The 24,353-nt window shown below is 40.2% G+C and overlaps 1 protein-coding gene across 5 annotated transcripts in view; it reads left to right on the top strand.

The window, feature by feature from the left end:
- The window catches only part of LOC124553964 (zinc finger protein 708-like), a 123,907-nt gene that overhangs the window by 24,521 nt on the left and 75,033 nt on the right, over nucleotides 1-24,353 (top strand). For all 5 annotated transcript variants that reach the window (XM_047127979.1, XM_047127982.1, XM_047127978.1 and 2 more), the window contains exons 3-4: nucleotides 13,427-13,519; nucleotides 14,544-14,633. In XM_047127979.1, coding sequence (XP_046983935.1) covers nucleotides 13,427-13,519; nucleotides 14,544-14,633 — 183 coding nt within the window. The remainder of the gene's footprint in view (nucleotides 1-13,426; nucleotides 13,520-14,543; nucleotides 14,634-24,353) is intronic.

Below are 24,353 nucleotides of genomic sequence, written 5' to 3' on the forward strand. Positions count from 1 at the left end.
TCCCAATTTTTATCCGCCAGTTCCTGATCCATCGGTCATTCAGAGTTCGAGTTGGTACTGCTTTTAGTTCTCCACGGACCCAGGAGACGGGCGTCCCACAGGGTTCTGTCTTGAATGTCCTTCTTTTCCTCATTGCTATCGATGGACTTGTAGCCTCTGTCGGTCCCTTGGTCGCCCCTGCCCTGTATGTGGATGATTTCTGCATTTGGGTTAGTTCCTCCTCTATGGCATCTGCAGAGCGGCAGCTCCAGGTAGCTATACGGCGTGCCTCTGCATGGACCCTCTCACACGGGTTTCAGTTCTCTCCTTTAAAATCGCGAGTGGTCCACTTCTGTCGCCGTACTACGATCCATCCTGATCCAGAGCTCTATCTTACTGCACAACGATTGCCTGTGGTCACACAGTTTCGTTTCCTGGGTCTTCTTTCCAACAACAAGCTCACTTGGCTGCCCCATATCAGACTCCTGAAGGTAGGATGTTTCCGTAAACTCAATGTCCTTCGCTTCCTTGCCCACTCCTCTTGGGGTGCGGACTGTTCCCTCCTCCTCCGTCTTTATCGTGCTCTAGTTCTGTCTGGCTTGGACTATGGTTGTCAAGTTTATGGTTCAGCTGCTCCTTCCACACTGCACGTGCTGGATCCAGTCCACCATCGTGGTATCCGTTTGGCCACCGGTGCCTTCCCTACTAGCCCTGTTGATAGTCTCCTGGTTGAAGCTGGGATCCCCCCCCCCCCTTTCTGTTCGGCGGTCCCAGCTTCTGGTGTTACGCACTCACTATCCGTTCCTCTCCCACTCATCCTTCCTATTCTATCCTGTTCCCAGACCATGGACGTCGCCCACCCGATTCCCGCCCTCGGGGGCGGGTTTACCGGTTGGGCTGCGCCTTGCGTCTCTTAGCCGTGATTTTCAGCTTCCTTCTTTGTCCTGTCTTCCTCACTCCCTCCTCTCCACCCCTCCTTGGTTAGTTCCTCGGCCTCGACTTCGTACGGATCTCCGCCGCGGTCCGAAAGATTCCATCCCCCTGGTGGAGTTCCGTTCCTTTTTCTGCCAAATTTTAAGGGAGTTTTGGGATGCTGTTGTTTTTTACACTGATGGCTCTAAATCTGCTGATCGTGTTGGGTATGCCTTCATGTCCTCTGTTGGAACGGAAAGTCATCTGCTGCCACCTACATGTGGGGTGTTTACTGTGGAATTGATGGCAATTTCCCAGGCCCTTACCTTTGTTAAACAGTCCCAACACAACCGCGTTTTGTTATGCACGGACTCGATGAGTGGCCTTCTTGCTATTGACCGGTGTTTTTCGCGCCATCCCTTGGTCTCTGCCATCCATGACCATCTCGCTGATATTCACCGTGCTGCTTGTTCTATTGACTTCCTTTGGGTCCCTGGCCATGTGGGTATCCCGGGTAATGAGCTCGCTGATCGTTTGGCTGGGGGAGCAGTTACTTACCCCCATTTTCTGTAGCCCCTCCTGCAGCGGATTTACGGCTTCACATCAAATCCCACTTCGCACAGTCATGGGCCAATTCTTGGGAGGTTACTCCCCTGTCTAATAAACTTCGTTCAATTAAGGTGACCCCAGGCCCGTGGCGTTCTTCCTTTCGCATCTCCCGAAAGGACTTGACCACACTGTGTCGTCTCCGCATTGGCCATACTCGGTTGACCCATGGTTTTCTTTTGCGTGATGAGCCACCCCCACTATGTGGTTGTGGAGCCTTCCAGTCCGTAGCCCACATTTTGGTTGAATGCCCCCTTCTTTTGGCTCTGCGTGCTAAGTACAGGCTCCCCCATGCTTTACCTTTGATGTTGGCTGACGATTCCCGGATGGTCTCTCTGGTTCTCGGTTTCCTCCGGGAAAGTGGTTTTTATTCTCAGTTTTAAGGTTTTTAATCTCTCTCTGGCGTTGGGGCAGGGCGGTGAGTGTTTGGGTGTCTCCCACTGTAAGCAGTGTTCAGAGATTCCTGATTCACCTCCCTGACCGAATTCCTCTTTTCTTCCCCTTTTACTCTGTTTTTACCCTTTTTTTAAGGCTTGGTTAGTCATTCTATTCCCATACGTACTTTCTACATTATAGCAGTTGTACCTTTCAATTCACAGGTGGTCTTGCCTATGCTGCTTCAGCATAGTGTTGGGTTCATTCTCTTGCCGACTTCCCTCATTTTGTTTTTACCAGTGACAACATGACTGCCTTTTTACGTTTTTTTTCCCTTTTTCCGTTTTATTGTTCTGACTTTACTGAGTTGTCCCATTAGCGGAATGGCGCATATTTGAAACAAGGGACAGATGACCTTGCTGTCTGGTCCCTTAAACCTCAACCAACCATGCAGACGACTATGCCATCTGGTCGCAGTGGTTATCACATATGCATGGACTACTCTAGCATGCTTCCTGTCAGACCCAAATTCTCAACTTATTCACACACTACTGATGCAATGCTCATGCTCATGATTCTCATTACACATGGTGTCTCACTGGTTCCTGTAAGAGTTAGAGCATGGTGTGCATCTGCACTGAAACAATCATTGTCTGACATCACCTTAATTATATATGTGGTGTCCTTTCTTTCGGACTTGTCTATGTATCACCACATCCTGTTCAAACAATCTGAACATGTTTTCCTTACTGCAATCCTTTGGCCAGTGTTGTGGACATGAATGTGTAATAATTGCACTCCATATTTATGATCATTTCTTGGTAAAAACATTTGTCACAATATGGTATAATTTTGCTTGCTGGGGAAACCCAAAATAATGGGGACAAACATTCGGTCAGTGCAATATTCCTACTCTCACTGTGCCATTACAGTCAGCACTCTCTCATTGTGCAGCTGCATCACTGCAGCTGAATGCAGCAACAACACATACTGGGAGCATTAAGTGTTTGACTACCAATACTTGGTATCTTCTACTGGTGTGAATGAAATTTTCGTATTTCAGTTGGTAATTGTGCATCCCTTACAGTGCCCTACTGGTGTTTCACATATTGCAGTTTGAACCTCTGAGACAAGGAGTTGCTGGCCATTCAAAACAAACAAAAGATGACTGTGCAGTAGACTGCATGAATTTACACAACAGTTTCGTAAACATGAGATTACATTTCCGAAACATACTCATCGCTACTACATAGGAACCCTACCATTTTCCACAGAATATGTAGTGGAGATCACAAAACTAATAGGTCTGATCTGAATCTTAAACTCTGCTCCAAATTAGTTGTTAGTAGTTCATCCACAGCTTGACTCTAGAAATTAAGATGCTCTTTTGTCTCATTAACAGATGTTCATTGCCACTTCAGCCAACAGCCAAAATGGAGCCTAGGATGCCCTCTGAGCCCAACTAACAGCTTTTGTTAATGCATATGAGCTACAGTACAGAGCTGGCCAATAGAACTTACACCAGATTTCATATGCGACAGAGGCAGGTATATGAAAACCTCAAGGATGGGGCACTAAAGATATCTTGAGGTACCTTTACTTTTACTGTAATAAAAAAGAATCAAGTCACATGGAAAGCTTAAGAAAGTTTTATTTAAACTGATTATACACATGTACAACACAGTACCATCTTACAATATAAAAAAGTTAAAATTGTGGTTCTGTTCCTTAAATGATGAATTCTATGCACCTATTCTTCCTGGAAAATTGCTTAATACATTGTCAATAGGACAATGAATGTCGGGGTGAGTGTCCAACAGAGCTAAGCCATTAAGTCAATCCTCCTTCATTGTCAACCTCGGCCATGTCTTTGTATGCCAGAATGTTGAAAAACTTTTCTACTATAGCAATAGATGTAGGTAGACAAGCGAAAATTTTTACAGCTTGTGCAAAGTAGGATAGTCAGATTTAGGACAGACAGACAGCACTTACATGACAGAATCACAATCATTAAGGGTGTTTATGCTCATTTGCTTGTATTGAAGAATCTGTCCCATTAGTCTGTTTTTAATCACAAGATGTGATTCTTCTTCAAATAACAGTAGTTCAATTTAGCACTAATTTGGATTGTGTGCCAGACCATTACCATCATGGTTCAGTAGTTGTGGGGGCAAAAGGATGTTGAATTTTAAATGATAATTATTTTCTTCAGAAAAATGTTCTCACATGTCAGTGTTGGAATAAAAACAGTTCTTTTCCAGTATGTCATAGCATCATAATTATGATCAGTTTTCCCTGTAAGTTTCCCTGTAAGATGAGGAACACTCATCTCCATGTCTGACTCTCCCATAACTGCCTTTGCCTCTTAAACAGTACAAGAAAAATGGCTATCTGCTTTAGCTCTCATGCTGTCATAGACCTTGTACGTTGAATCTAATTTTCTTTAGCTATTGTGACATCCAAGATAGGGACTTGTAAGATTTTGCTGACTGGATATGTTATGCACATAATGCCACTAGTGTAAACAGTGATGATAAACTCGCAATTAGAGAGAGCTCGAAAGAAGATATTGGTTTTGGCAGCCGTTGTTCTATCCCTCCAACACTGTATTTCTTAAAGAACTTTGCAAACTGTTCAGAGATGAGCTGTGAATTGAATAGCAACATCATTCATTTGACAATGTGAGTGCAGTGAGTGTTGTAGGTGAATCCTCAAGGTTGCAAACTGCTTGCTAGACACTGTAATGAACAATACTACTACTTCATTAGTACCAAGTGAGTTTCTCACATTTGTAACTTTGCAACTGTGGGAGAGAGACCAAGGGTCAGCTGATGACTTTGACACCGTGCTGCTTGCATGTTTATAGCTTTGCTTTTTATTGTAGCCACGGCTCCTTTCAATTCTGGCATATTCGTATTAATTGAGCAACCATCACAGCCTATACCCGCACAGTTCTCCTGGGACAGAGAAAGGCTTTCCATTCTCCTAAGTATCGTAGTACCTAATAGTTCACAAGTAATGCTACACTCTTCATCTTAACTCTCTAGAGGTTCATTGTCAACGTTTCCACTATAATCGTTGTCTTTATTGATGTCAATGAAACCCAAAAATCTTTCCTGTAATTTGCTATCACGATCAACATACCTTGCAGCTAAACTCAGTTGGACAATGTGCACTGTGTCTGTAGTCTCATCGAAGATTATGCTGAAATAACAGGAATCTTTGGTTTCCTCCAGTAGTCTCGATAATCACTTTTCCACAGCATGAAATAAGTGTGTTTCCCATTGTTTTACGTAAGTGGGATTTGCTTTAGTGGTCTCAAGGTCATGTTTTAGTTGAGTCTCCATCGTCAATTCTAAATTTTAGAAGAGCTCTTAAGTTCCCAGTATTACTATATCTTCACAATCATTATCGTTTTGTGATAGACTCCCATCATCTCCATCCCCCGTAGGGGAGTACTTTGCTTTCCATGAAATATGATTGTTTTTACTATAGGTAAAAGATGGTCTCTGTTTTCCATAATGATTTCCATTCTCTGGCTTGACAATTTATTTATGACATCAAGTTTGAATTCCTCATGTTGCCAAAAATAATTTTGCATCTGTTAACACTTCAACATTGTACTAGAGCTGAGAGTGAGTCTCGAGATTACTATCTATACCAGAAAGTTTGGCAAACTTTGTTAGTGGTTCAGTCACAACTGTCTTGGTGAAAATCGATTTATTTCCTCCAACCATTTTATTATTCACAAAAATTGAACAGTTAATGCTAAGAAGTCCCTATTTAAGTTGTGAGAACACCAGCCGTGGATACTGTTCAAAATGATGATAGTGCTTTGTCTACGTTCCACCCACCCTCTACTGTTGTGCTCAGAAGTAGGAATGACATAACCTTTTCCATTTTTCCTTGGAGCTGTGAGGAGTTTGTGTTTTGTATCATCACTAATATTTCCTGATGCTAATACACTACTGGCCATTAAAATTGCTATACCAAGAAGAAATACAGATGATGAAGAGGTATTCATTGGACAGATATATTATACTAGAACTGACATGTGATTACATTTACACGCAATTTGGGTTCATAGATCCTGAGAAATCAGTACCCAAAACAACCACCTCTGGCCGTAATAATGGCCTTGATATGCCTGGGCATTGAGTCAAACAGAGCTTGGATGGCATGTTCAGGCACAACAGCTTCAACACGATACTGCAGTTCATCAAGAGTAGTGACTGGCGTATTGTGACGAGCCAGTTGCTCGCCCACCATTTACCAGACATTTTCAATTGGTGAGAGATCTGGAGAATGTGCTGGCCAGGGCAGTAGTTGAACATTTTCTGTATCCAGAGAGGCCCAAATGGGACCTGCAACATGCAGTCGTGCATTATCCTGCTGAAATGTAGAGTTTCGCAGGGATCGAATGAAGGGTACAGCCATGGGTCGTAACACATCTGAAATGTAACATCCCTGTTCAAAGTGCCGTCAATGCGAACAAGAGGTGACAGAAGTGTAACCAGTGGCACCCCATACCATCACACTAGGTGACACACTAGTATGCTGATGACGGATACATGCTTCCAATGTGCGTTCACTGCGATGTCGCCAAACACAGATGCGACCATCATGATGCTGTAAACATAACGTGGATTTATCCGAAAAAAATTTAGTTTTGCCATTCATGCACCCAGGTTCGTCGTTGGGTACACCATCGCAGGTGCTCCTATTTGTGATGCAGCGTCAAGTGTAACTGCAGCCATGGTCTCAGAGCTGACAGTCCATGCTGCTGGAAACGTCATCAAACTGTTCGTGCAGATGGTTGTTGTCTTGCAAACATCCCGATCTGTTGACTCAGGGATCGAGACGTGGCTGCACGATCCGTTACAGCCATGCAGATAAGATGCCTGTTATCTTCACTGCTAGTGATACAGGGCCATTAGGATCCAGTACGGTATTCTGTATTACCCTCCTGAACCCACTTATTTCATATTCTGCTAAGTCATTGGATCTTGACCAACGTGAGCAGCAATGTCGCGATACGATAAACAGCAATCGTGATTGGCTACAATCCGACCTTTGTCAAAGTCAGTAACGTGATGGTACGAATTTCTCCTCTGTACACAACGCATCACAACAATGTTTCACCAGGTAACGCCAGTAAACACTGTTTGTGTATGAGAAATCGGTTGGAAACTTTCCTCATGTCAGCACATTGTAGGTGTCGCCACCGGCGCCAACCTTGTGTGAATGCTCTGAAAAACTAATCATTTGCATATGACAACATCATCTTCCTGTCAGTTAAATTTCGCATCTGTAGCACATCATCTTCGTCGTGTAGCAATTTTAATGGCCAGTAGTGTATATCGAAATTGTTGCCAGTAATCTTGGGACCAAACGAATCTGTTGATGCACTTTATTGTGGAACTTTCGATGAAGTGCTGGGCTCTGCCTTTACATCTGGTGGCATTCTTGCAGCTGAATGGTGACCAGAATCATCAGATGTTTCTACTTTTTTCCTTATTACATAACTCTCCATTTTATTATAGTATTACGATGTAGGTAAATCAGATGCCAATTATTCTTGAATAAACACTTCATTCACACTGAAAAATACAACACTGGTACACTTAGCAGTAAAACACACTGAGCCATGCTCCCCATATTCCTAATATCACTAAGCACAGTACTGGCTAAAGTCTGTGGTAATATCTGATAATGCAGTTGTTAACTTTTTATCACTTCCAAGCTATCGCGGAGATTGTAGCTTTCAAACTGATTACCTGTCAGCGACTCTGCTTCCCTGATGTATGTGGCTCAGTTGTCAGAACATTCGCTCCAGAATATCAAATGTACTCTGCCATTTGTAAGTCACAGAGGTGATGTTTCCCCCCCGAGCCAGGTTTTAAACAGATGATGGCAGTGGCAGTTACAGCAGGGTTAAGATGAACGACAAAATTAGTAAATTGAGGGCAAGGCTCTCGCATTCCCACAAGAAAGCAAAAGCTAAATAGAGATGGAGAAAAGCTTACAATATTGGTTTCCACACAGAAAGACACAGTAAAAGAAAATTATTAACCCAAATATATTTATGCACCTGCTAATACTGCTACTTCAGAAGTTCTGTATTTGTTCCGCACACATTATACCACTCAATTAGCTTTTTATAGCAAATGCCACGAGAATCTTTGAGTTCAGTGGCCCAAAAAATAAATTTGTTAAGCCACTGCTTTTGTAGGGATAAACTTGATACTGGATATTGTGGATGCAGGTAGGAGGTTTCAGAAAAATCATGAAAGAACAAATGTGGATGTAAAAAGAGGGAAATGGCTGTAAAATTAACTTTGGTGGCGCGCATTGATGTTCAGTGTCAGCTGTAATTGTACCGAGAGTTTGACTGCATCATTACACCATTTGACTAGGAAAACTGGTGGAGAGTAAACCAGCTGTGAATTTGTAGTCTAGTGCACATAAACAAGTAGTCATAGCTTTTTACATAGTCATTCCTTATTCCTGTTCATTATAGTGAAAAATTTGCTTTTAGTTTTGGGTTACTAGGACAATGACCATGGGTGTCCGGATGCCATATACATGAGTTGTTTTTGTGACTTCTGAAGGATAGTTAGTGGTGCAAGCAAAACGATTATATTTATTTTTGTGTAGATGTAGGACAAATTCACAATTACATTCAAATGTAAAATAATTAAATTTGTAAGTTACATAGCATCCATAATTCATTACATAATGGCTGTGACAGTGACACTGGAGTGAAGCAGAAAGTCCTCATGATATCTTACATGTTTTATATTTTGTACAATAATGATAGGGCATTGTTTTTCAGAATGAAGGAACTTTTATAATAAGGAAAACTAGTAGACCTCTTGGCTTCACCTGGGTATGCATTTACTCCAGTTCTGACCACCTTGACCTCCATTATATTTCACTCCATTCTCTGTACATGTCCTTCCCCTCTCCACAGGGGCCTTTTAGAGTGATTCATTAGCTGAGAAGGTCAATGTGATGGTATACTGATGCTGTGTGAAATTGTAGGTCACTCTGGTGCTTCAAGTGTCTGGAATTTGGGCATGTCTTTGCATTGCAGCACTAACCCCATCTCTAGAGATTGTGGGTGAGTATCGTTTGCAAATGCTGTGTTTGCATCTCTCCCCTTCTTTGTCCACTGAGGAAAACACCACACTCCTTATCCACCAGATTACACTGTTTTCTAGAAAGTGAAGAAGATAAAAGACTCGGGACAAACCTACTGGCAAAGAGGCCAAACAGAACTGGAAGCCTTGTTCCTCCCTCATCATCACTACCCTGGGTGTGTGCCCAGATCGGCTGACATCATTGCTGACTGTAGTGCTTTTGCCTTTCATGTCAGCCCTGACACCTCGCCACATGGAGACATCAACAAGGCAGTCCAGAATATAATTACAGCCATTCATTTGGCAGCTGATTTAGCAATCCTCTGTTTCTTGGACCTGCTCTGACAGAAGAGAGTACATTGGTGGTCATCAGAAATTGTAGAGGCCATTAGTGATAATAGGTGGGCTCTCCAGCACTATAAGTGGCACCAATCAATGGAGTATGTTATTTACTTCAAGTGGCTTCATTCCTGGGTCTGCCACCTGATGAAATGATGTAAACAAGAATGCTGCGAGCAGCCTGTTTCAACCATCAGACCATAAACCTCTCCTTCGCATGTTTGACCTAAGATGAGACATTTCTATATATACCAGACACTAGTAGGTGTATCTGCTATTGCCTTGAAATTCCACTGTCTTCACTGACCCAGACACCATTGCCAACATTTTTCTCTGCATATGCTAGAGTCTCAGCATCTGAGATTTATCAACATGTTTTTCATGTTCTTAAGCAAGGGTTGGAGTAAAAGAAATTATCTTTTACTACGTGCCACCTGGAGCTGTATAAAGCTCAATTAATTGAGTGGGAATTCATAAATGCCCTTGCCCTCTACCCTGGTACAGCCCCAGGGCCCGGTCACATCGACAACCAAATGATCAAGCACCTATCAGTGGATTGTCACCATTATACCCTCGCCATCTGTAACTGGATCTGGACCAAGAGCTAGTTCCAATCACAATAATTAGAAAGCATCATTATCACAGTGCTGAAACTGGGTAAGCACCTTTAGAGATAAGCAGTTATCGCCCATTAAGTTTCACCAATGTTCTCTGTATATTGCTTGAGTGCACAGTGAGCTGACAGCTGTGTGGCTCCTTCAGTCTTGTGGTCTTCTGGCTGCGTCACAGTGTGGTTTTTGGCAAAGCTGCTTCACTACTAATAATGTGGTTTGCCTGCAGTCTGCCAGCCGGTCTGCTTTTGCCCAGTGTCAATGCGTTGTAACAGTCTTCAACGACCTGCAAAAGCTCTGACGCCAGCAGGTGACACCATATCCTTGATACCTCATTTGAATAGGGTCTCTGGGATCCACTCCAAGTTTTTATGTAGAATTTCGTGTCTGTGTATGTTCTGGGTTCTAGTTGGTGCTTCCACAACACTCCCCATATCCAAGAGATTGGAGACCTGCAGGGTTCTGTACTGCATGTCCTGGTGCTTCTACAAGCCATCAATAGCGACCTCCAGCTGTGAGGTCATCAGTATCACCCTCCCTGTATGCTGACTACTTCTGCCTCTTACTATTGCTCCTCTAGTGTGGGTGTCACTGACTGTAGACTACAAAAGAAATGAACATGGGCACTCATCCATGGCTTTCGGTTTTCAGCTGCCAAAACTCATGTCATGGTTTTTTGTCAACATCATATTGTTCATCTACAACCAGAACTTTATCTTGATTACAAACTACTCAGTGTGGCAGGAACTTACTGTTTTTAGGACTGGTCTCTGTTTCTTAGTTGACATGAATTCAGTCTTTTGCAGTGTAAGTGAAAGTGCTTGCTGCACCTCAGTACACTTGGTCGCCTGAGTGACACCAACAGAGGTGCAGAGTGCACTACCCTTCTGCAGCTTTACAAAGCCGTGATCAAACTGTGTCTTGGTTATGGGAGTCTGGCATATGGTTCGGCTTTGCCCTCAGCATTGTGGATACTGAATCAGATACACAACTGTGGGATTTGATTTGCAACAGGAGCCTTTTGTTCTAGTCCTATGGACAGATTACTCATGGAGGCTTTGGTCCAATCATTGTGTACCAGGTGCCAACAACAGCTTCTCAGTTGTGCTACCTATGTTTGCAACTCTAAGCATCCAAACTATTGTCCCCTCTTTCCAAATGTGGAAACCTGTCTCCCACAATGGTGGCCCAGATCAGGGATTATGATTGCAGTCCACACCCTGTCCCTCCCCTCTGAATTCCAGTTATTTCTTCCTCCATCTCTCCTCTGAGCCCACTCATGTACACCTCTGTGGGGAACCCCTTGGTCACAGCTTTGTCTTGACTCATGAGGTCCGAAAGACATGGTCCCTCCTGAGGCCCTCTGCCACCAATTTTTCTCCATTTATGGTACATCCCAGGCTTCAGCAGTAGTCTATACAGATTGCTTGATGGTTGCTGATCACATGGGCTTTGCTTACACTGTCACGGGTCATACTGAACTGCCTTCCTTGAGAGAAGCTTTAGTGTTGTTAGCCATCTCTCGTGCTCTTGTTGAGCATATCCTTCCCTCCAGTAGTGGGTCCTTCATCTGCTGCAACCTCTTCGACCAGTTTAGAAGCTCTCACCCAGTATTACCCTCAGCATCCCATGGTTATTGCTAATCAGTATTCCCAGTATGCTCTTGAGGAAGGTGGATGCTCAATGACGATTGTTTGGTCTATGGGTCATGTTGGGGTCCCTGGGAATGAACATTGCTGGTAGCTAGGCCAATCTGGCTACCAGTAAACCAGCTCTGGTGATGAGTATTCTGGAAACAGACCTCTGATTGGTATTACACCATCAAGTTTTAGGAACCTGAAATATGGAAAGGAGCACTCTAACTTCAAACTACCAGTGATAAAGAAGACTACGAATCCTTGTAGGTCCTTCCATGCAGGCCTCTCAGAAGTATTCTACTGTCCTTTGCCAGCTCCACATCATCCGTACCTGACTGACTTGTGGTCATCTTTCCAATGGGAGGACACACCCCACTGTCGTCATTCCCATTCAACAGTAGTCCACGTTTTGCTGTACTCTCCATCGTTGCTGTTGAGGCCCATCGACGGGTTGGCAGAACACTCTATTGCCTCCTCTGCACAGACCAGGCTGTGGCTGTCTGGGATTGGTGGTCCAGCCCGGTTCTCACCCTACCCTACCTGCTCTTTTACACTTCTTCCCTCCTGTCACATAGTGTTAGACAAATTAATCTTTCGTCTCTGTACTTCTCTGGCCCTGTCTGTATTGCTAGTATTTTGTAGGCTGTTCATGAGTAGAGTACCTCTGGTAAGTGGCAGGCACTGGGGATGTATGTCCTCTCATTGCATTCTGCCCTCTGCTGCTTCTGGCTGCTCCCTAAATGAGGCACCTTGCCTTTCTCCCATCCTCTGTGTTCATTTTTTCCTTTTGTCCCTTATATCGGTTTCACTGACCTCTCATAGACATTGGGGTTTCCTTCCTCTGAATTGTGTGTGGTAGGGTCTCTCTTACCTACAGTTGTGTAGACCCGCCTGCCTGTTTGAGGAAGGACAGATGTCCTAGTAGTTTGGTGCCTTTAATCATTCAATCAGCCAACCACCTCTGTCCATCTGCTACCCCTCTCTGTCCATCTGTTTCTGCCACCTCTCTCTCTGTCTGTTGTTCTTCCATTCCTCTCTCCACATCATCCTGCCCACCTCCATAGGAGGTTGCTGGTTCTTACCTTCTCAGTATTTTAGTCTAGATAGTAAGTAATACGTGTATCTGGCTTGGTTGTAGTCGAACCAGTGGTTTAGGAGGTGATGTAAAACGCATCCACTTCTGTAGTATGTATGGTTACTGTGTATGCTGGTAGCTGCTTGGTATGTAAGAAATCATTTTGATCAATATTTCGGAGTCAATCGCTTATTGTTGTGCCTGTCTTCAAGCATAAACAAAGCTTTGATTCCAAATATTTAAATTGTGGCACCACATTTTCTTGCTGCCTACTTCTAATTGTTGAATATATGTGATTATTAGTGTTATGGGCATGACAGTTTCTACACAAGATCTGTTCGAATGTTTCTCTTTCTCTTTCTCTTTCTCTCTCTCTTTCTCCTCTCTCTCTTTCTCCTCTCTCTCTTTCTCTCTCTCTTTCTCTCTCTCTTTCTCTCTCTCTTTCTCTCTCTCTTTCTCTCTCTCTTTCTCTCTCTCTTTCTCTCTCTCTTTCTCTCTCTCTTCCTCTTCCTCTCCCTGCTCCCCTACTCGTCTCCCTGCTCCCCTACTCGTCTCCCTGCTCCCCTACTCGTCTCCCTGCTCCCCTACTCGTCTCCCTGCTCCCCTACTCGTCTCCCTGCTCCCCTACTCGTCTCCCTGCTCCCCTGCCTCCTCCTCCTCCCCCCCTCCTCTTCCTCCTCCTCCCCCCCGAGAGAGCCATTTGGAACAAGACACAGAAGCCTTGATCACGTAACGTTTTTGCTTTTTCAGTTTCTTGAAGACCCATTAAAAACTGAAGGACCTAGTGTTTCAGTAAAGCAAGATCCTGAAGTGAAACAACATGCTGATGGATCAGAGCATAATGTAAGTTTTCACACAAGCACTTTATTGTGTAGGAAGTGTAGTAAGAATGCCATGACAGAAATATGGGCATTCAAGCTAAATTATTGATGGTGTGCAATTGTAACCTATGATACCAGCTATTTTCAAGAATTTTTGTGGTCTTCCAGTTGACTCTAGTTAGATGTGTTATTTCATGTTTATCACCAATAGTATTTTAACAGAACTTGTAACAAGCATATTTCTGTGAACCATTACCCTTGTATTAATTTTTTATTATGATGGTATGTAATGAATGCATTAAGTACATGTTTGGTATCAACGGAGCAAGAAAGTCTTCCTCTTGGAAGAAACTTAATCTCATATGTCTCTGTCACAGTGCTGTAACAGAAGATCTGGAACTATATGTGTTGGGGTATAGTTTAGAGTTCCCAGTCGCTATTTACTGTAATATTTACATTACTGAAATCCTGCAGTGGCTGTATGTAATTCCTTCTGATTTCCCTCCAGTACACATGACATAAATGTGAATGGTTTCCCAAAGAGCAGGCACTGAAAATATATGGTGAAGAGCAAGAAGCTGTGTCAATAGCATTAAATTTTGTTAATTTTGATGATAATGTAGAGAATGCAATAATCATTTGATTAAACACTGAAAAGCCCTCTTATTTATTGGTTTACAGCTGGAAGATTATTGGGGTTTCTCTATTATCAGAGTTTAATTTTGAAATGTTGCCACACACCCATATATCAAGTTTGCATATGGGAGTATGACCTCCTGATAGAGCAGGCCGTAGTGCCACTGAAATCAGAATGGATTATGTGATAGGAATAGAAAGTGAAAGTATGCCAAATAAATACTACACAATGGCTGATAGCAAAATCAGAGACATTAGAACTGATTTGGATGAATTGTGACACTCAATCTTCCCAGTTGATTAGAATCTCTGCAGAGTTGGATGATATTCATAAGAAAGGAATATTGAGAACTGTGTCAGAACTTAGCAACTAGTTATAATTCAGCATTTTTTCTTTTTTTTTCATGCAGTCTGTTAAAGATCCATATGGAATAGCTTGGTCCACTGATTTTATCAAGGAGGATCCTGAATTGAATTTGGAAATTGTCCCTGAGGATATTGTAAGTATTCACATCTCTAATGTATTGCATGTAGTCAGGTAATGAGTCTTTTGCTAAGAGTAAAGGATGTATTACAGTGGAATTAGCACAGATTGTCAGTTTTCTGAAACTTTTTGCTGTTAGTAATTGTAGAGTATTCTTTTACTCCTGAACTTGACTTTCATATCATCTGTTATGTGCTGACTGTTGTAAACAGAAGTGGAAGGGGACTGGTTGCTGGTATAATCCTGTTTTCTGTAGCCCTTGTTGATATCAACTATATTGTATAATGGCTGTGTGTGATGGATACAGTAAATTCACATTTAGATGAAGTGTAAGTTCTAATAGTGTGGGTCATTTGAGAAATATTCCTCCTTTCAATAACCTCTGATAAATACAATTCAAAAGAACATTGGCTGTTCTTATCTTTTGTTGAATCATAGTTATTCGTGAGTTTGTCCTAAAATTTTTGGTTTTGAAAAAGAGAGAGAATTTGTGTGTTGCAGATCAGCCCTGATACTTTGGCCACAACCTGTACATATTGTGGCAGCTCCTGTGGTACTTGTTGTATTAGTTATAAATTTTTTAGTTATAGAAAACCTGTGTATGGCTTTTGGTTAATGATTGTACAGAGATGAAGCCATGTATGACCTCACAATTAGTCCTGGCAAATCTAAAGAGGAAAGATTATTTGCTTAGATATGCTTTATGACCTTGCTAAGGGAAAGATGCTCACATTGATAAACATGTCACAGAAATAAAATTAGAGAAAGACTATACAAGGTTACAGGTCAAGGAACCAAACTATCATGCTAGTGACAGCTCACAGTATGTAAAGGAGTGTAGCTGATTTGCAGCTACCAGACCAAGACTTAAGGTCACAGACTCATATTATGCCATTTTGAACAAATTAAAGGGATGCATTGGCATCAAAAGTAGACAGGACAGTAAGTGGAACACAAATAGTGTTGTTCCACAAGAAGGGTTTTACAGAAATAACACCACGCATAGTAGTCAGGGATGTGCAAATCAGAAGATGGGCCAAAACAATGAACTGTAGGGTGTCCTAAGGCATAGCTGTAGTTGTCAAAGTGGGTGGCTTGTAGTTGGTGACCAGTAACCATGAAAATAGAAAAGGCAGTACTGGCCTCCATATGCAACCCAAGAGATCATAGGTCGTACAGGATGCCTCCATAGCACCCGGGCAGAGGTGCAGAGATAATGCCCTCTGTATGGACTGCTGCTCTCAGTGCAAGTGTGGAGAACAGTGTGTTGCTGGTTGTGTGGCCTGGAAAACCAGGTCATGTGGTTGGCACTGAAACCACTGATGTGTACCCCACTTGTTACTTTGAAAATACGTATGAAATAGTGGTAGTCACCTGAGCAAATCTATGAATAGGATGTGTTACCATAACAGTGATCATGTGTAGCACATGCAGTTGTGCAGTGAACATCCTAGCTCTGTCATCTGGAGTGACATGCAGTCTAGGGCTTAATCATGATCCAGAAAAATAGGGCTGATCATTTTGATACTGGCACGTGGCCAGCAAGACAATGTATAAATTGCAGAATTGGGAATTTTATTAGGTAATTGCATGGGAAGCTAGATTAAGCTTTGTTACTGTACTCCTAAGTATATGATTTACAATGCACACTGTGAATCTTTTCTGAAAACCTGTATGTACTAGTTTCTACATCAGATATGTTTGTCAGGCTTAATTCTGATGTGCATACATTGCATATTATCATTTCCCTGTGTTTAATGATTTTTGTGATTGTAATTGCTGTCATATGTGAAGATACCATTAGCCTGAAAAATAATAGTAAGAGACACATCACCTAGTGAATGAAGTCATGAGATTAGATGTTGGGATCAAGAAGTTGCATTGATTTTTATCACTTGCTTGGTGTTGAATGGTAATTATCAGTTGTTTTTTAAATTTATATGAAGGTTTGGTGATCTTGCAGACCAATGTATGAGGTGCTACTAATTGAAAGCCCATATTCTGCATTAATGTTCCAACAGCTAAATGTCATGAGCTAATGTGGCAGTACTTAAAAAATTGAATGTGGAGGTTGTCTTGTAATGACACAGTTTTAGAAATTTAAGACATAGCCTCAGAACTATTGTATTTTTTGAAATGCTGGTTGTGTCTGTGCCATCCACTTGTTGCATGATACAGTTGAGGAACTAGACTGCTGATGGCTTATTTTTCTCATGTAGAATAATTTGTCCAGCTACAGTGAAGATGAAGAAAATAGAGATTCGGAGATGTGATTGAGATGGGGAGAATCATCTATTTCAACCGTCAAGTATTGTAAGGGAAAGTGGGTGGCCGAAATGTGGGTGGGAGCAAGTGTCCTGGGAAATAACCCAGAAGGACTATGCAGTGATCAGTTGGAGAACACATTGAGTATCAAATTGTTGTATGTTCAGATAACTAGGAGAATTAGCCAGTTCCATTACAACAAAGGTAATTTCTGAATAAGGTAGTATACAATGGAATGATATTGCAAAGAAATAGTGAGCTATGGAGTGAAATGAGAGCGCACACAATGTTCTGCAGAGTCATTTGTATGAGTGTATATGGAATGAATATGTAATGAAGCATATGTATATTTTTCATTATTTCATTCAGTGAGTTGGGTCGCTTAATATTCTGTGTGTAGATTATTAGGGTGTATTATTTTTTTTCTGTTTTCATTGGTTGTAGAGTGGATGAACAGGTATATTTAGTTTCTAGAAGATATTGTGTATCTAAAACAAAGTTCAGTACTATGTTATTAGCCACTCTTGTGCTCATCAGAATATTTTGACTCGGAGATGCAAGTTCCACTTAACTTTGGTCTTTGTGTTGAATGGGTTTAGACTTCGGCAATAGGTAGACAGCTGATAAAATTTCTGTGTAAAGGTGTATTAATTGTTTGTTCAAGAAGCAATCCAGAGACAAGCTGCTAGATTTGTTACTGGTAGATTCAAACAAAACACAAGTGTTGTGGAGATTTTTCAGGAACTCAAATTGGAATCCCTGGTGGGAAGGTGATGTTCTTTCAAGGAATGCTATTGAGAAAATTTAGAGAACTGTCATTTGAAGCTGACTGCCAAACTATTCTGTTGTTTCCAATATACATTGCACATAAGGACTATGGAGATAAAATTTGAGAAATCAGGGCTGATATGGAAGCACATATACAGTCTTTTTCCCTAGTTGTATTTGCGAGTGGAATGGGAAAGAAAATGACCAGCAGGGTTATGGGGTACTATTTGCCATGCACCATTAGGTGGATAGCAGAGTATTAATGTATGTGGAGATACTACATAAAATAAGTATCTGACTAAAGTAGTAGGAGGAACAGTGATATTTTTCATAGTAGTAAATGTGCATCTTCATACATACAAACTAATCTATTAGTAATTCCCATAACTAGCAGTGTTAGATTAGCATTAGTCACACTTCAGAGGTAAATTCCTGTGGGAGAAGGCTACATCGGATTTGGTGGGTAGCCACCTAGGTGTCAATGAGTCGGAGCATTGGCAAACACCCATTCTTATGCCAGTTCATAAGAACAGGATCAAACAAGATCAGATCAACGACATTGCAACTCATAATATTAATTCTCTACTTGAAATAGGAAAACTAAAGATTTGATGGATGACTTAGAGAAGCAGAAAATTTTAGAAACAGGGCTCCAGGAAATAAGAAATACTACAGAAGAACCATTCAAATCACAAGGCTACAGAATTTACAATGGTAAACCTGGAATGAGGGTTATGAAAGAATGTCCCCAATTAGGAACTGGGTTTATAGTCAATTGAAAACAATAGATTTGATTATTGATTTTCAAGCCACCTCCCCTAGAATTGCAACTTTGGGTTTAAAAATATATAACAAAATTTATATCATCATTAATGCCCATACCCCTACTAATGAAAATTTTCTAACGAAGACAAGGAACAAAGTGGAAAAGTTTTGGGATCTCCTTGACCAAGCAATAAACCATGTAAATATTAACATTGTTAAGATCCTGTTAGGGGACTTCAATGCTCAACTAAGAAGAGAAAAGAAATACTGGGATATTATGGGGAAATAGGCTCCACATAAATAAAAATGGTCAAAGACTTCCTGAAACCTGTAGGGAACACAAATTGATCTCAAAGTACACATACTTCAAAAGGAGGCCAAACAAATGTAAAACTTGGAAACATCCTGATTGGGGAAAAGGAGAATGGCAGCTGGATCATGTATTTATGGACAAATTCTTCCACGGAGATACCTATAATGTTAAAATTCTCAGGCAACAAGCAGAAAATTTAGCCCCATTGGACGCACCTAATAGACATGTCTGGTGGATCTCAGAATATGACAAAATTCATAATGGAAGACATTGTGCATGGTTAAAATTTCAAACACACAAAACAGAAGAAGATGCAACCAACTTCAAAAATATCAAGCAAAAGTTCACACAAATTATCAGGCAAACCAAGAGACAATCACAGAAAGATCTAATCAACTCAATAGACGAAATTACCATAAAACCAATTTCAGAGACTTTTACAAAATGTTTGGAAGAAAATTACGAAAATTTACCCCTGCCACATTAATGCTGAAAAGGGAAGATCGAAAAAAGCCACATAATGACAAGGTAAATGCTGAAATCATGGCAAAACATTTAGTAAATTTTTAAATTGTGAAAAACCCCAGGAACTTGTAGCAATTAATACACACACACAGACAGACAGACAGACAGACACACACACACACACACACACACACACACACACACACACACACAAGACTCCACCTGATCTCATAAATCCTCCAACAATTCAAGAGGGGGAAACAGCACTCAGAGATGAAAAATTACAAGGTGTGCAGAGAAGACCATGTTTTTGGTGGATATGTGGACATATGCCAGTGATATAATTCAAACATCCTTACACATAGCCCGAACAAAAATCTGGATAACAGAAAAGTTTCCCAAACATTGGACCACAGTCATAATCCACCCATTCCACAAAAAAAGGAGATAAAAGAAACCCAGGTAATTAGAGGTATCTCTCTTAGACTGCACATAGATTTTCTCCACAATCCTATACAAGAGGATCAAACAGCAAATAGAGGACGAATTAGGTGAATACCAAGGAGGCTTCAGACATTGTAGAAACTGTGCAGAACAGATCATCACTTTAAAATTAGCCATATCATATTACAAGAAACAAAATGAACCTCTTGTAATACCTCCGTGGACTTTAAAAAAAAGCGCATGACTGTATCCATAGATCTTCAATGTTAAAGATCTTAAGAAATTTTGGGCTCCATGCAAAATTAATCAAATTGATAGAACTCACCTTAACCAACACTGTTTCATATGTCAAGTTTAGGGAGGAACTCTGGGCCATTCGTCATAAAAGCAGGTTTAAGACAAGGAGATTGTTGGGCACTCTTGCTGTTGATCTGTGCTTTAGAATACATGATGATGAAATGGTACAAGATTAACCCAAAGAACATCCAAATTGGAAGATCCAAAAACAACACAACTTTAAATTGTCTAGGATTTGCTGGTGACCTTGCTTTCTTGTCCAACAGTATTCAGGAAACCAAACAAGTTATCTCACTACAGGAACTAGCGCAGAAAATTGGTCTTGAAACATCCTTTGAAAAACCAGTCATCATGTTAACTGACCCAACACTCATAAACAAAATTGGCATAGGAAACCAAGAAATCAAAATTGTAGATAAATTTGAATTACTGCGAGAAATCAGAACATATAAACTCTATGAAAAGCCAACATGGCATAACAGAATAAACAAATTGACTACAGCACAATATATCACCAAGAACACCTACAACAAAAAGATCCTGTCAATAGCAACAAAATTAAAACACTGCAAAACAGTCACTCAACCAGAAAAAAACACACAAGTGAAACCATCTTCAAAACAACTAACACTGCAGAAATAGACAAAATACTCAAAATAGGGAGAAGAATCATCAGAACATGCATCAACTACTCATACCAGAAAGATACACTGGAGAGTAGCTACAAATGAGTCTTCAAGGAAATAGAACTGGTAATGAGTACAATTGGGAAGAAAAGATTTCATTTCTTGGACATGTAATCAGAACACCAGAAAACAGGATCATCAGCAGACTAACAGAAAAATTGTGGAATAGTAAGTGCAACATTAAGTGGATTATAGAAATAAAGGAAGATATGAATGAGCTACAGATTACATTTCGAGACCTAAGAAACAAAACTGACAAAATCAGGAAACTCACAAACAAACCAGACTGCAAATGAGAATCAACAGACAATAGGAATGGTGATTCCTGATGAAGACAGAAGAATGAGACCTGAGAGAATGAACAAGTACTGGGCTGGCAGGAAACTGAAAAATTCTTTGTAGAAAGTTTGCTGGAGTGGTCCAATGAAGGCCATAAAATGGAAATAATTTATTATTTCTTTCCTTTCTCAGACGTTATGTCTGGTTAAAAATGGAAAGTGACACGAACCTTGATCAAGTGTGACTTCCTTTTAACTGTATGGTATATGTTACATTGCATTTAGGAACTTCCAGGTTATTATTATTATTATTATTATTATTATTATTATTATCTTTGCTTTCTCAGACCTTAGGTCTGGTTCGGAATGAAAGTGACGTGGACCTTGATCAAGCGTCACTTCCTTTTAACTGTACAGTATATTTTACATTGCGTTTAGGAACTTTCGGGTAATTGAACATGTATCAATAATTACGGATTTCTGAAGTTGTATATATAAGTTTGGGTGTAGCTGTATTGCATTGATGTACTGGTGGATATTGCGTGGTATGACTCCTGTAGTTGAAAGTATAATTGGTATAATGTCAACTTTATCCTGATGCCACATGTCCTTGACTTCCTCAGCCAGTTGGATGTATTTTTCAATTTTTTCTCCTGTTTTCTTCTGTATATTTGCTGTATTGGGTATGGATATTTCAATTAGTTGTGTTAATTTCTTCTTTTTATTGGTGAGTATGATGTCACGTTTGTTATGTGGCGTTGTTTTATCTGTTATAATGGTTCTGTTCCAGTATAATTTGTATTCATCATTCTCCAGTACATTTTGTGGTGTATACTTGCATGTAGGAACGTGTTGTTTTAAAAGTTTATGTTGTAAGGCAAGCTGTTGATGTATTATTTTTGCGACGTTGTCATGTCTTCTGGGGCATTCTGTATTTGCTAGTATTGTACATCCGCTTGTGATGTGATCTACTGTTTCTATTTGTTGTTTGCAAAGTCTGCATTTATCTGTTGTGGTATTGGGATCTTTAATAATATGCTTGCTGTAATATCTGGTGTTTATTGTTTGATCCTGTATTGCAATCATGAATCCTTCTGTCTCACTGTATATATTGCCTCTTCTTAGCCATGTGTTGGATGCGTCTTGATCGATGTGTGGCTGTGTTAGATGATACGGGTGCTTGCCATGTAGTGTTTTCTTTTTCCAATTTACTTTCTTTGTATCTGTTGATGTTATGTGATCTAAAGGGTTGTAGAGGTGGTTATGAAATTGTAGTGGTGTAGCCGATGTATTTATGTGGGTGATTGCTTTGTGTATTTTGCTAGTTTCTGCTCGTTCTAGAAAGAATTTTCTTAAATTGTCTACCTGTCCATAATGTAGGTTTTTTATGTCGATAAATCCCCTTCCTCCTTCCTTTCTGCTTAATGTGAATCTTTCTGTTGCTGAATGTATGTGATGTACTCTATATTTGTGGCATTGTGATCGTGTAAGTGTATTCAGTGCTTCTAGGTCTGTGTTACTCCATTTCACTACTCCAAATGAGTAGGTCAATATTGGTATAGCATAGGTATTTATAGCTTTTGTCTTGTTTCTTGCTGTCAATTCTGTTTTCAGTATTTTTGTTAGTCTTTGTCTATATTTTTCTTTTAGCTCTTCCTTAATATTTCTATCATCTATTCCTATTTTTTTGTCTGTATCCTAGATATTTATAGGCATCTGTTTTTTCCATCGCTTCTATTGAGTTGCTGTGGTTATCCAATATGTAATCTTCTTGTTTAGTATGTTTTCCCTTGACTATGCTATTTTTCTTACATTTGTCTGTTCCAAAAGCCATATTTATATCATTGCTAAATACTTCTGTTATCTTTAGTAATTGGTTGAGTTGTTGATTTGTTATTATTATTATTATTATTATTATTATTATTATTATTATTATTATTATTATTATTATTATTATTATTATTGCAACTCAAGACAAATTAAGGTTATCATATCTTACTGAAAGAAATTCTACCTGAATAAGCAATTCCTCAGGGTGTTTGAAATCATCAGATTTCACAAGGCTATAACTTTGTCATAAAGATACAGAATTGGGGTCAGTTTTGTACTGCTATAGATACCTGAGAAGCCTTTATTTACAAAGAAATGAAGATTTTTCCCATTGTGAACAATTTGTGTGCACGTACAACATCAAGATGCTTTTCACAGCTGTCTTTAGGATCAGATTCGTCATTTATTGATCACAAATATCAAAACTCTTGACACATTTAAGCATCCATGCAATAGACTCCATCCATGCATTTGTAATCATGTCAGTTCAGGAAACTCACTGCTGTTGCCATGTAGCATCATAGTTCAAAGTTGTTGGAAGAGGATGCACTTAGGTGGAGCCTTTCACAAACTCCCACCAATAAAAAAGGTAGCATACTGAGAGACAAAGCAAATTTCAAGGTCAGATCTGCAGCCCCTTATAGTTAATCAATCCCTCTGGCACCTTCTTGTTAAGAAGTGCTCTTTCGTGCAGGTTTCAACGCAATGGTACACCACCCATATGAAAAATTATGTTTTTGATCATTTTTTCATCTCTTCTGTTTTTGGCCCTTTTGTGTGTTTCCTAATATTTTCCACTCCCATCGGTTTGTTACAGAATTCCCTATTCTTCAGATTCAGTTTAGTGTTAATCCCACTAAACTGTTAATCACATTACATATGTCTAATAATGAATCATGATTACTTACATGTGTTTAATAATGAATCATGATTACTTACATATGTTTAATAATGAATCATGATTACTGCCAACGAACTTCCTGTCCTGTATTGCACAGCACATTACCCTTATTATTGTTACAGCTACCAGTTAGTCTTATCCCTCGAGGACTCATTTTATACGTTTTAAAGCAGTCTGAAATGACTTGCTGCTGGAAGAAGTAGACAGTTGGTCATACACTAAATGAAACACACTGCATAAAACTCCTTTGTGTCTGCTTGGATTTCAAATTGAAATGGGGTCAACAAATCAGTAAACTTTTCAAATAGTGTTCCATAGTGACATGTAGGTGCAAGGTTCCCTAGGTGAATGAAGAAGTTTGTGCAAGGTGTTCACATCACATTCCTACTACAAGGTTGTATAGGATAAATCCTAATGCCCTATAAGATTATCATATAGGATAGGACTGAGTGAAAGCATGCTAGAAAGCATTCCTGCAAGTTGACACTCAGGAGGAACACTTATAATTGCAAGGCAGAGAGATATGAGCTTTTTAGTTAACTTGTTCTCATGCTGGTGCCTCGTTAATTTATTATCAATCCAAATGCTTAAGAACTTCACTCATGGATTTGCATCCAGTGTCTCATTGATATGTCCTATCTATAAGTCATTTGGATTTGTTTGGAATTGCATGATGTTTGTTTTTGTAAGTATAAAGGTTGAATATTTGTTCTGTTGCCTGTAA

This window comes from Schistocerca americana, chromosome 11 (assembly GCF_021461395.2).
Source record: "Schistocerca americana isolate TAMUIC-IGC-003095 chromosome 11, iqSchAmer2.1, whole genome shotgun sequence".
NCBI classification, from domain to species: domain Eukaryota; kingdom Metazoa; phylum Arthropoda; class Insecta; order Orthoptera; family Acrididae; genus Schistocerca; species Schistocerca americana.